Below are 11,455 nucleotides of genomic sequence, written 5' to 3' on the forward strand. Positions count from 1 at the left end.
AATGAGTCTATTTGGCTTCCACATCTGGATTCCAGAGGTGACCAGAGAGAATAGGGAGGGCTTGGGGTGGGGGGGACTTGTGGTAATGAACTCCAGCTGGCCACAGAGTGGGGGAGGGGACCTTCTTCCTGAGGAAGCTTTTGGAGGAGAGGGCGCTCTCAGTGGGGAAGTGGGGCTGGGGTGGGGGCTGTGATTTTGGTCTCTGAGCTCCCTCCTCGATCCCTGCCCCCTCCAAGTCACCCTGCGCAAGGCTCCTCCCGTCCCCATCTTGGGCTGGGCCCTCCGTCGTCACTGGCGGGGGCGCCAAGTCATCTGGACCTCATTACCCCAACCCTGGCCTCTCCCCGACCATGGGGCCCCTGGAAGGATGGAGTGTGAGGTGGCGTGACGCGGTGGGGGGGTCGCTTCCTGCTCTGTTGCTCAGGCAGGCTGCCTAGACCCCTCATGGGCTGGGGTGCTGACTGCTGGTCCCAGAACTCCTGGTGCTCTTATGTGAGGGTCGTTATATGTTGGGCCAGGGGACAGTGTGACCTGGGGCTGAGGGCTACGCTGCAGGGAAATGTATCCAAGAGGGGCCCCGTCCTCGTGTGGCGGGGTCTTTTTGAGCTCTGTGTGTACATTTGAGTCGGGTCGTGTGGGGGGCGCGGTGGGGGTGGGCAGTGAGTGCCGGGAGGTGGTGTGTGTGAGGCTGACGGGTGGTGTTGGGGGGGGCGTTGGAGGAGAGGGTTTGGGGCATAAGCATCCAGGTGTGGTTGGGGAAGACTGTGTGTGCCTGAGGTATGACTCCCAGGCGTGTGCCTGTGCCCAGTGTGGAAATGAAGGGGTATGTATGCGGCAAATGGGCTTGAGGAGGGAGAATGTGCATGTGGAACACCTGAGAATATGTGCTCGCGATGGAAGAATGGGAGAGAGCCGGTGTTCCACTGTGAGGGTGCATGTGGGTGCCCCTGAGATGTGCGAGTGTGCTTGGGGCACGAATGTGTGACTTGAGTTTGGGTGTGGGAATGTATGTGTCTGAGTTGTGGGGGTGTGCGTGTCAAGTTGTGTTTGTGTGTGTGTGTGTGTGTGTGTGTTGGATGTGAGTGGATTTTTGCACTACCAGCTTGCGGACATGGAGGTGGTCTGGGCTGCAGGGAGGATGATCTGCCCCCTCTCTCCCCAGCCACCAGCCCTCTGGTCTTTGGGACTTGGGTGGCCCTCTGGGCAGACAGGCGGCTGTCCATATCCCCAGTCCTCATTGCCCCCCCATATTCTCAGGCTTCCTCCGCCGCCCATCAGCACCCCCATCCCGTCTCAACAGCAGGGTGCCCCTTTTCCCTCTGCACCTCCTCCCAGCACCCCCCCATGCCCCCACCCCCAGCCCCCTGCCCCGTCTCCGGGTTCCGGTTCTGGGATGGCGGGTGGGGGTCGGTCCAGCTCTCCAGCGGCGGCGCCGAGGGTCTAACCCAGCCCAGCCTAACCAATGTGCAGACTACTGTACAATTTGGGAGTCCTGAACAGATAGTCTAAACACTGGGTAGACGGAGTGGAGGTGTCCTCTGGTCCATCCAGGCAGCAGTGTCTGTCCGTCGGGTGGGAGCTTCGGCCCCATGTCCTGGAGATCCAAGGCCCCCCAGCCCCAGCCCAGCCAGCCCGTGGTCCCCTCTCTGCTCCTGACTCCCCTTCTGCCTCCTTTGACGTGGCAGGGGTGAGCGGGAGCTGTGGCTGGGAAGGAGGGGCCTGGGGAGGGGGCCGGCCAGCAGGAAGGGAGGAGTGGGGGGAGGAGGCCGCTCCTACCTAGAGTCCAACCCCAGAGCGCAGGGCGGGTGGTGGCGGGGCCTCCCTCGAATGCTTCCAGATGTTCCCTGGCCGCGTGTGCAACTTCCTCCTCTCCTCCCCCAGCCGCCCTCTGGGACTCCCAGCCACCCGCCTGGCATAAAGAAGGCTTTATGTGGCCGGACGGGCCAGGCGGGGGCAGAAGGAGGTGGGCAGGACGGCGCCAGGACTGGGGAGCAGGGTCCTCCTCAACCCAGCCCCCTCCCAACCCCTCCCCCCCGCCCCGACCTGAGATCCTGGATGAGGCTCATACCCAAGCCCTGAGTCCCTGAGATCCACACAGACATCCCCCGGCCACAGCATGGGTCCTGTGGTGTGGGCACGTGGGGTACCAGCAGCAGAAACCCTCCTCCGCCTCCCAGAGCCCCATCCCGGAGTACCTCCTCTGCCGATCCCTGAGCCTCCCTTGAACATAGCAGCCTACAGACGAATGTCGGCCCACAGCAGACATACACGAGTGTGCACGTAGGCCTGGCACCCACATGCCCATCCACAGATACACATTACTCCTCCCAGACGACTACAGATAAACCAAACGTGTTCAACCCATGCAACAAACCATCTGCGTGGAAACATGCATGCCCACAGAGTGCCCCCCAGGCACGCTCCATGCAAACACAGATGTTTACAGCTGCCACACACACCTACGAGAGCGTGCACACATCCGCCTTGACACCCAAACATGCTCACACGGACCCACGGCCATGCTGCGCACCTCCTCGGGCACACGCGGGCGCACATACACAATGGTCACAGGGTGCGTGCTCCGGCTGGCGTGTGTTTGCACAAGCACACAACTACACACATGTTGCACACACAGACGTACCATCTCCAGGCTTGTGCTGTGCGCCTGATTGCTAACACATGGGCGGCTGGCGTGGGGGAGGGGGGTGGCGTGGGCTGAGCCAGCCCTTTGAAGCTGCTGGGGCTGGTGGCCCCCCTTGTCTGTCTCCATAGTCAGGAAATGAAGTCAGCAGCTTAGCCAAAGCCGGTCCCGTTGGCCAGGCTGGGGGCGAGAGAGGCTTGAGTGCGGGGTCCCTGGCTGGGGCTGGCCTGGACGGCATCCAGGGCTTGCTTGGGGTGGGACTGGGAGTCACCCTCGGTCTCGCCACCCTGCGCTCTTGGGCTCTGGCATGTATGCAGAGGTGGTGGGGATGGCTTGAGTGCCATTGGGAACCAGAGGCGCCTGGCAGGCCCAGGGCTCCATGCCAGGCTCTCTTCAGATGGCACCTGTGTTGTGCATGGCACGCAGGTGCCCCCACAGCCCAGGGCCGCTCTGGGGCTCCACAGCCCCAGCACCCCCACCCCGCCCCACCGCCCGGAACGCTCTTAGGTTGTGAGGCAGAGCGGGGAGTAGTGTGACCTCACCCATCGCTCCCACCTCTATCCACAGGAGAAAGAGAAGAAATACATGCTCTCCGTGGACAACCTGAAGCTACGGGACGTGGAGAAAGGTTTCATGTCAAGCAAGCACATCTTTGCCCTCTTTAACACTGAGCAGAGGTGGGTCCCCAGACTGGAGCCCCAAACCACCCTCACTGAGCAGAAAGGAGAGGGACTTGCCCCAAGCCCCACAGCAAGTCATTCCTTTGACAAATATTTAGACAGTCACTTGGTGAGCACCTGCTCTGCATAAGACATTCTGCCAGGCCCGGGGGGACAAGGAAGAGCCCATCAGGCCCGATCCCCTTCTTGTTGCTCAGTGTCCAGTGGGGTCGGTGATGGTACCGGGCCTCTCGCCTCCCAAGCCAGGGCTGACTCCTGTGGGCTTCCCCTTACTCGAGATGAGGGGTGAGTAGAGCTGCCATCAGGGAGGTCCCCAGGCAGCGAGGGGGAGCCAATGGGGCTGCATGGTCAGGGATACCCCTCTTTTGAGGGCTCATCCCCGCCCCCTCTTTTTTAGTCCCTTTCTAGTAGAGCATTTTACTGCTAATTTCACTGAATCCTCAAAATGACCCAGGGAGGCAGGAGTTGTTTTATTAACCCATCTTCCAGGCGAGGAAATGGAAGCTTGGAAGGGGAGGGGACTTGCCCAGGGTCGCACAGCTGGGAAATGAGAAAGCCAGGCCTGGACCCCAGACGTGATGCCCCCAATCCGTGCGTGCCCTTCACCACCTGCGTGAATGGGTTTCACGCCTTCTCCCCTCACCGCCTGCCCCATCTTGCAGGAATGTCTACAAGGATTATCGGCAGCTGGAACTGGCCTGTGAGACACAGGAGGAGGTGGATAGCTGGAAGGCCTCCTTCCTGAGGGCTGGCGTGTATCCTGAGCGTGTTGGGGTGAGTGGCGGGGGAGGGGGGAGCAAGCTACTTCCCACAGGGGGCCCAGGGTCACCATCCTCAGTGATATCAAGTCATGTCACGTTTCTGAGCCCTTATGCGGCTCAGAACCAGCGCGGATCCTCCCCCTACTCTGGGATCAGAGTGAAGCCTTCCTCCTGTCCTTTGTGACCCTCCTCTGCCACAGATGGCATTTCCTGCATCCCTTTCGCATCGTGGTGGCTTTCTGTGGCCACCTTCACTTTCCTCCTCTCTTTCGCTGTGGGGATGTCTCGAGTTACCTTAGAGCTGGGGTAGAGTGCCCTGGGTTCACTCGCCTTCTCCTTTCTGTGTGTGTCTGCTTGGGCCGTGCTTGCTGGTGGCGGCGGCGGCGGCGGCAATGCTGGTGTCGTGACCTCTATGGCTTTGGTGTGGGCCTCCCAGGACAAGGAGAAAGTGAGTGTGCCCCTCCCTCGCCTTCTGCCAGGTGTCTCCAGACTGGCAGCAGCTCTGGCCAGGTCTTTAGCATCAGGAAGGGACCTCAGAAGTTCTTTCCTAACTGATGGGCTGGGAAACTGAGGCAAATTCTAGGCACTAGACTGAGAGCCAAGATAAGGCTGAATGAGGGTCTGGGGTCCTAAGAGGCACTGGGGTGGGCAGAGTGCAGACGCAGAGTGTTTGGGGGACCTGGTGTCTGTTCTCTGTATGGCAGTGTTCCAGGCACCCTTGGAGGGGCCGAGACCCTGGGGGTGCCTGGAACCTGGCTGCGAGGGCCCAGCCACCCTGATGCCCTCTATTCTCAACGGCAGGCCAGCGAGACTGAGGAGAACGGCTCAGACAGCTTCATGCACTCCATGGACCCGCAGCTAGAGCGGCAGGTGGAGACCATCCGGAACCTGGTGGACTCATACATGGCCATCGTAAACAAGACCGTGCGGGACCTCATGCCGAAGACCATCATGCACCTCATGATCAACAACGTGGGTGCAACCCTTCATGGGCGGAGGGTGCTCTTGGGGGACCAGGGAGGCAGCGACCAGGTTGGCCTGGGGGAGGCATAGCCCAGTCCCTTGGGATCAGGTCTAGCGAGGTAAGTATAGGTCCACACGAGAGCTGTCCAGAAGAAATATAATGTGAGCTTTGTATATTATGTTGTAGAGTCACATACCCAAGTTGTTCCAAACATGCTTAAATGTTTCCCAAAAGGAACTAGGAATCACATCTTTTGAGAACTCCCAGGCCATGTTTTGAAAGGCATGCCCCGCAGAATCACTACCATCCATGGCTTAATGAAAAGGCATGGCCCCCAGAGAATTAGAACTATGTTTGAATCCTGGATTTGCCACAAATTCTGTTTGACTTTCAGTAAACTATCCTCTCGGAGCCTCTGTTTCCCTATATGTAAAAATACGGATAATAGAGTTGAGAAGTAAGGGAATATAAAGTGCAGAACAACACAGTGCCTGGTACAGAGTAGGTGCTCAATATATATTTGAACAACAGATAAGTGAGACACAGGCCTATGGTGTAAGTCTCAATGCCTCTCCATGAGTATCCCAGGACCAGCACCTGCGGAGTATAAGGAGCACATTAACCCACCGCCTACACACAGAGACTCACATTTCACCCAATCCAAGCACGCATTCACACCTGTTACTCAAGGTCAGAAAATTTTAAACTGTCATCTCCCTTATTTTGGTCCCATGGAGTATGCAAGTCCTTGGAAAGGATGTAACTAACTGCCCCATTTTATAGATGGGGAACCTGAGGCTGAAACACAGCTGAGTAACTAGGTGTCCCGGTTGCATGGTGGGCCCCGAGTGCCTTCCCACATCCATGACCTGGGACAGGTCACTTTTCCCCTCTGGACCATCTGAGAAAAGGGCAAGGAGGGAGACGGGGAAGCAGGGGAGATCTCCAAGGTCAGGCGGTGGCAAAGCCAGGACCCCCGAGCTCCCAGTCCAGCGTACAGTCCCACGGGGGTTCAGAGTGGTACAGGCGTCAGGTCCCAGCCCGTCCTTCTGTTCGCGCGCCCGCAGACGAAGGAATTCATCTTCTCGGAGCTGCTGGCCAACCTGTACTCGTGCGGGGACCAGAACACGCTGATGGAGGAGTCGGCGGAGCAGGCGCAGCGGCGCGACGAGATGCTGCGCATGTACCACGCACTGAAGGAGGCGCTCAGCATCATCGGCGATATCAACACGACCACTGTCAGCACGCCCATGCCCCCGCCCGTGGACGACTCCTGGCTGCAGGTGCAGAGCGTACCGGCCGGACGCAGGTACCAGGGCCGGCCCCCACGGCCCCAAAGCCCCCCAGCCCGGGGCCCGCGGGAGGAGGGCCGGGACCGGGCAGTGGCGCGCCCGCGTCACCGGAACGGCTCCCACCTGGAGCAGGGGGCGGGGCTTAGAAGTGGGCGGTGCTTATTGCGGGGCGGGGCTTGCCGTGGAGCGCTGGCTGCGGGGCTGGGTGGAGCTGGAACTTTGGAGCCACCGGAGGCGGGGCTTAAACTCCGGGAACAAGTAGGGCGCGGCGGGGCGGGGCTTCCGCGCATGGGCGTGACCGGCGCTGGGCTGGGGCGGGGCCTCAAAGTGGGGCGGAGCTGCTCATCTCTTCCCCTCCTTGTCTTCCGCGCCCTGTCGCCCGCAGGTCACCCACGTCCAGCCCCACGCCGCAGCGCCGAGCCCCCGCCGTGCCCCCAGCCCGGCCCGGGTCGCGGGGCCCTGCTCCTGGGCCTCCGCCTGCTGGGTCCGCCCTGGGGGGGGCGCCCCCCGTGCCCTCCAGGCCGGGGGCTTCCCCTGACCCCTTCGGCCCTCCCCCACAGGTGCCCTCGCGCCCCAACCGCGCCCCGCCCGGGGTCCCCAGGTGAGTAGGGGTTGAATACGGTGGGCGAGACCACCGGGCGGGCGTAGCCGGGAGGGAGGTGTGGCCAGAGCCGGCCCTCTCCATCCAGGGCGCTCGGGACGTGGGTGCCGGAGCCACCGGACGTGTGGCCGAGGGCTGGCGGAGCCTGCGCCCTAGGGAGCTCTGAGTCCCGGAGGTGGTCCTTTCTGGGGAGGGGGCTGTGGGACTCATCCCACCTGCCCCCTTCTTTTCAGCACTTGCATGGCGCTTCCCTCCCTTTTCACTTCTCTCTCCCACACGTTGCATTCCTCCTCCTTTCTCCTCGCTCTCCTCCGTTCTCCATTCCGTCCTCAACTTCTCTCTCCCAGCCCCTAGTGACCTACCTCAGGTCTGGGCATCTCTGAACCCAGATCCTCTCCAGATATGGAGTTTTTCACTTACAGGGCTACTCCGAGTCCTGACTTTTTGAGCTGTCCCAGGGGGTGTCTGGCCTCTGGCCCACAGGAACAGAGGCCAGGCTGTGACTGACCGGCAAGGTGTGTGATGTGTGTGTGGGCGTGCACACGAGTGTGAGTGTAAGAATGGCATCCAGGCACGGGCTAGGACACGGAGCAGCTGGGAAAGGGGGCTGGGGGCCATGGGGCAGTCTAATGGCTTTCTTCTTTGGCCCTGCCTCTGGCCCTACCTGGCCTGGACCAACATGGTGGGTGTTGGGGCAGGAGTGGGTGAAGGCTGCCCCATTCCCAGAGATTTCCAAGGAAAAGGCTTCTACTTCATCCCTTGGATTTGCCTTCTTGATTCATGACCCTTTTTCAAGGAAGCTCATTCTGATATCTCAGTCCTGTTTCCATTGGCCACGTTCCTTGAGGAAGAACACATCAGACCAATAGCATCCGCTTGTGTTTCCAGATGGCTGGAGGGTAGGGCCTAGCCTTCGTGGGTCTAGCCCCCATGAGCCCCAAATGAAGCAGAGATGGGACTTGCTTCCACGGTGATCTGATGACCAAAGCAGATGGGGTAAAGCAGGCAGCGTGGTATTGGTCAAGAGCGCTGGATTGGAGTCCAGAGGTTCTGGTTTATCCTGCGCTTTAGGCAAGTCACTTTCCCTTCCAGGGCCTCAGTTTCCCTTCTACCACATGGTATTTAACGTTCTGCCTTTCTCCCAGGGCTGGTGTGAGGATCAAGGGAGACAGTGACTGTAGAGAAGCCGCATGAATTGCAAATTTGGCTATAGGAGCATTTTGCTAACTTCCCTTCTGAGTTCAGATTCTTAAGGGTATTTGACATGCCCAGGTCTGCGCTGAGGGGTGACATATGGGAAGAGGAAGATTTGGCACCTGCTCTAACTCCAGTCTTGCTAACACACGGAAAACACTTGGCAAGTCACGGCCCTGCCTCGGGGGAAGAGAACAGTCTGGGAAGCTTCAAGACAGATTGACCTGGGGGCGGTCTGGGGGCTGATTGAGATAAGACTCAGGTGATGAGGAGTCAGGGACACCTGGGTCGGTGCGGGCGAAGGTTTAGTGTGGGATGCATTGAGGAGAGCCGCTGGCCAGAGAAGAGTACAGATAGAAGGAGGAAGAATAAGAAAAGTTTGCCCTGGGTACGGTGGGGCAGGCTGCAGAAACTTAAAAGTTCACAGAAGAGTTTGTCTTCTTGGGACTCAATGCTGTGGGGACTAGGGAGCCATGGAAAGTTCTCGGGCAGAGAAATGGCAGCTGGACCCTAAGAAAGCAAGATCAGTCCCATATGGATCACTGCAGGTGGCCCTCTGAGCACGCCAGGCACGAGTGTGCAGGGAGCTGGTGCAAATGCCTCCTGTGTATGGGCGAGCTTCTGTGTTGTGACTCAGCCCACGCGTGTGCTTCAGTGTGCCGAGTGGCTGCATGCCCCACGTCCGTGCTGCACGTGCCGGCCAGTGAGGGCGCTGGGCAGTGGGAGGCGGGGGAGGTGTATGCGTGTTGTTTGCGGGCATGTGTGTCAGCGTGTGCATGCGGGGCCGTGGGGCCTCCCAGCATGTGTGTGCACGCCCGGGCGTGTGCGTGTGCGTGACCCGCCCCCCAGGCCTGCCCCGTCCGTGCGTGTGAACTGCCATGTTGATTTGGTGCTGTCTTTCAGAATCACTATCAGTGACCCCTGAGGAGCGTCAGCCACGGTAGGTGCATACGGGCCTCTCTGCCTGCCGCATGAACGGTGTGTCTGCCCCCCCGCCCCCCGCTGCACCAGCTCCACATGGGGGGGCGCACCTGGGACCTCAGAGCCAGGCTCCCGTCCCTCTCCCTTCTGCAGCTCCAGACTTATTCTTTCCTCTTTCTGTCCTCGCTGCCAGCTGGCTCTCTCACCTCCCTCTCAGTGAGCCTCGGGACTCAGTGCCACTGCTCAGGACCTCCAGGGCTGAGCCTGGGGAGCTCCTGGGACAGGCTCCGCGCCCAGGCTCTCGGGAGCCGGCAGAGAGGGCAGAGAGCTCATGGTTGATGGTGTAGAAGCAGGGAACTCGGAAGGGGTTGTGCGTGGGGCCGGACTCAGCCAGAGGACTTGGAACTTGGTCCCGGGGGTGCCACACTGTCTCCCCAGTCTGAGCCGCACTGTTGGGGCAGGGCAGCCAGCTCCCAGCTCAGGGGCCAGAGCCCTGGTAGGCCCCGCGTCCTCTAGCGGGTCAGCCGTGGGGCGGCCATCCGGGGCGAAGGCTCTGGCGGGGTGCTGCTTTCTGAAAGCTGGACCGCCCTGTCCACAGCTCACAGGCGAGGCAGGGTCACGGAGGCCATCTCCCTCCCTCCTTGGTATTGTCATGCCTGTGGAGGCACGACAAATGACAGCGTCCTCGGCCCCAGATGAAGCGCCATAGCCAGCCCACAGGCTCATGGCCCTGGGGCCTGGTGCTCCTGGGGTGACCTACGCTTTTCAGCCAAGGGGACCACAGTGTCCACCGACCTAGGCAAGTCAGCTTCTCTGGGTCCCACCCTGGCTGGGCCGCACAGTCACCCAGCGACCCGCCTGCCACTCTGTCCCTGCCGCTGACTCTTGCTCTTCTGCTTTTCCCCAGCAGGAAGGGCCCAGCCTCACCTACGCGACCTGTGGTCCCCCGACCAGCTGAGGCTCCCCTCTTAGACTTATAAGCCTGTGGCCGCTGGTATCCGGCTTGCCTGACCTCCCCGCCTCCCCAGGGTCCCTTCTGAGGACTCCGGGCTTTCTGCCCGCCCAGAGGGGCCTCCAGTGCCCCCTCCAGCCATCCTTTTAGCTTTGCCCTCCTGGTTCAAACAGTGTTCTTTCTCCTCCTGTCTCTCTCCGTGAGGACTGGTGACTGTGGCCTGGGGCTCATGGCCCCACACTCCGAGGCTAGGGGTGGCCCCGGGCCAGTACGTTGGAAGACAGGGGGGGCCGAGCATGTGCCTGGAGCTGTGGGTGCACTGCCTGGTGGTGTATGAGAGACCGGCGTGCGTGGCAGGGGTAGGGCCGCCCCGGCCTCCCCCCCCCCAGACCCCTGGGAAGCTGTGGCCCCCACCCACCTCCAGTTCCTCCCACCTTCCCTCTCTCTCTCCTCCATTCCAGAACCCTCGCCCACACCCCCAGCTTCGTCTTCTCCCCCTGCCACCCCCCTCCTGCCCCGCCGGGCTTGGCTGCCCTTGCCTTACCACTTCTCTCCCTCCTTCTCTCCGTTCTCTCTTTGCTTTCTCTCCAACTGCCAGCCGATCGGGTCAGGCAAGTCCATCCCGTCCTGAGAGCCCCAGGCCCCCCTTCGACCTCTAACCAGATCCCTCTATTCCTCGGAGACCTCCCTTTCCAAGCCTGCCTGGACGGCTGTTCTGTGACTTAACAGTGGCTCCCCAGCCCCAAAGCACCCCCCCTTCATCTGTGACTTAGTCTGTTGTAGTGGTGAGCTGACACATCCAGGCGTGATGTTGGTGAACACTTGTGCCCCTCCGTGGTATTGCTCCTACCCCATTCTATAAATAACTATAAATACACACACACACACACACACACACACACACACCACCTCCCACCCCACCCCCCCGGCCACCACAGCCTCGCCTCTAGTGTTGGGAATCCGTCACCATGCTGTCCTTGAGGAGTCTTGTGGCCCAACTACCAGGGAACACTGTCACCCTGACATCCCCCTCTCCAAAGTGTGCCACCACTGACGAGCCTCCCTGTCCTGCCCAGCCTGTGGACAGCCACTTTTTCCGTCCCTCCCCCGCGCGAGCCCGGGGGGCGCCGTCCTGGCAGCTGTGTGGCTCTCTACCACCGGGCTTGCTGTCTCTCGGCTGAGAATAAAACCCACTTCTGGACGATGGGAAACTGCCCTCTGCTGGCTTGTGTTCTTTGTGGAGTTCAGGGGAAGGGGAAGTCTTAAACACTGGGATGCAGGGGTGGGCAAGGGCCCAGCCATTGCTCAGGTGCTGTAAGGAGTGGCGGTAAAAGGCCCCATCCTTCGCAAGGCCTACTGGGAAAGCACCTGGGGGTTCACGGGTTCTCATCCTGGGAAGCCTGGTCTGCCCACTAGGGGGCAGGGGCACCGACTCGGCCTGGAGGGAGG

General features: G+C 60.8%; 1 protein-coding gene across 10 annotated transcripts in view; it reads left to right on the top strand.

Annotated features, from left to right (window-relative positions):
• DNM1 (dynamin 1) overlaps window positions 1–11,217 on the top strand; it is a 43,942-nt gene extending 32,725 nt beyond the window's left edge. For 2 of the 10 annotated variants that reach the window (XM_032418203.1, XM_032418200.1), the window contains exons 16-23: window positions 3,209–3,318; window positions 3,984–4,095; window positions 4,519–4,530; window positions 4,884–5,054; window positions 6,114–6,355; window positions 6,724–6,939; window positions 9,037–9,073; window positions 9,965–11,217. In XM_032418203.1, coding sequence (XP_032274094.1) covers window positions 3,209–3,318; window positions 3,984–4,095; window positions 4,519–4,530; window positions 4,884–5,054; window positions 6,114–6,355; window positions 6,724–6,939; window positions 9,037–9,058 — 885 coding nt within the window. In that variant the 3' untranslated portion in view covers window positions 9,059–9,073; window positions 9,965–11,217. Of the gene's footprint in view, window positions 1–3,208; window positions 3,319–3,983; window positions 4,096–4,518; window positions 4,531–4,883; window positions 5,055–6,113; window positions 6,356–6,723; window positions 6,940–9,036; window positions 9,074–9,578; window positions 9,581–9,961 lie in introns of all 10 variants that reach the window. The other 8 variants (XM_032418198.1, XM_032418197.1, XM_032418205.1 and 5 more) reach the window with 7 other exon arrangements.
• The last annotated feature ends 238 nt before the right edge of the window (window positions 11,218–11,455 follow it).

This window comes from Phoca vitulina, unplaced genomic scaffold (assembly GCF_004348235.1).
Source record: "Phoca vitulina isolate PV1807 unplaced genomic scaffold, GSC_HSeal_1.0 scaffold21, whole genome shotgun sequence".
NCBI classification, from domain to species: Eukaryota; Metazoa; Chordata; class Mammalia; order Carnivora; family Phocidae; genus Phoca; species Phoca vitulina.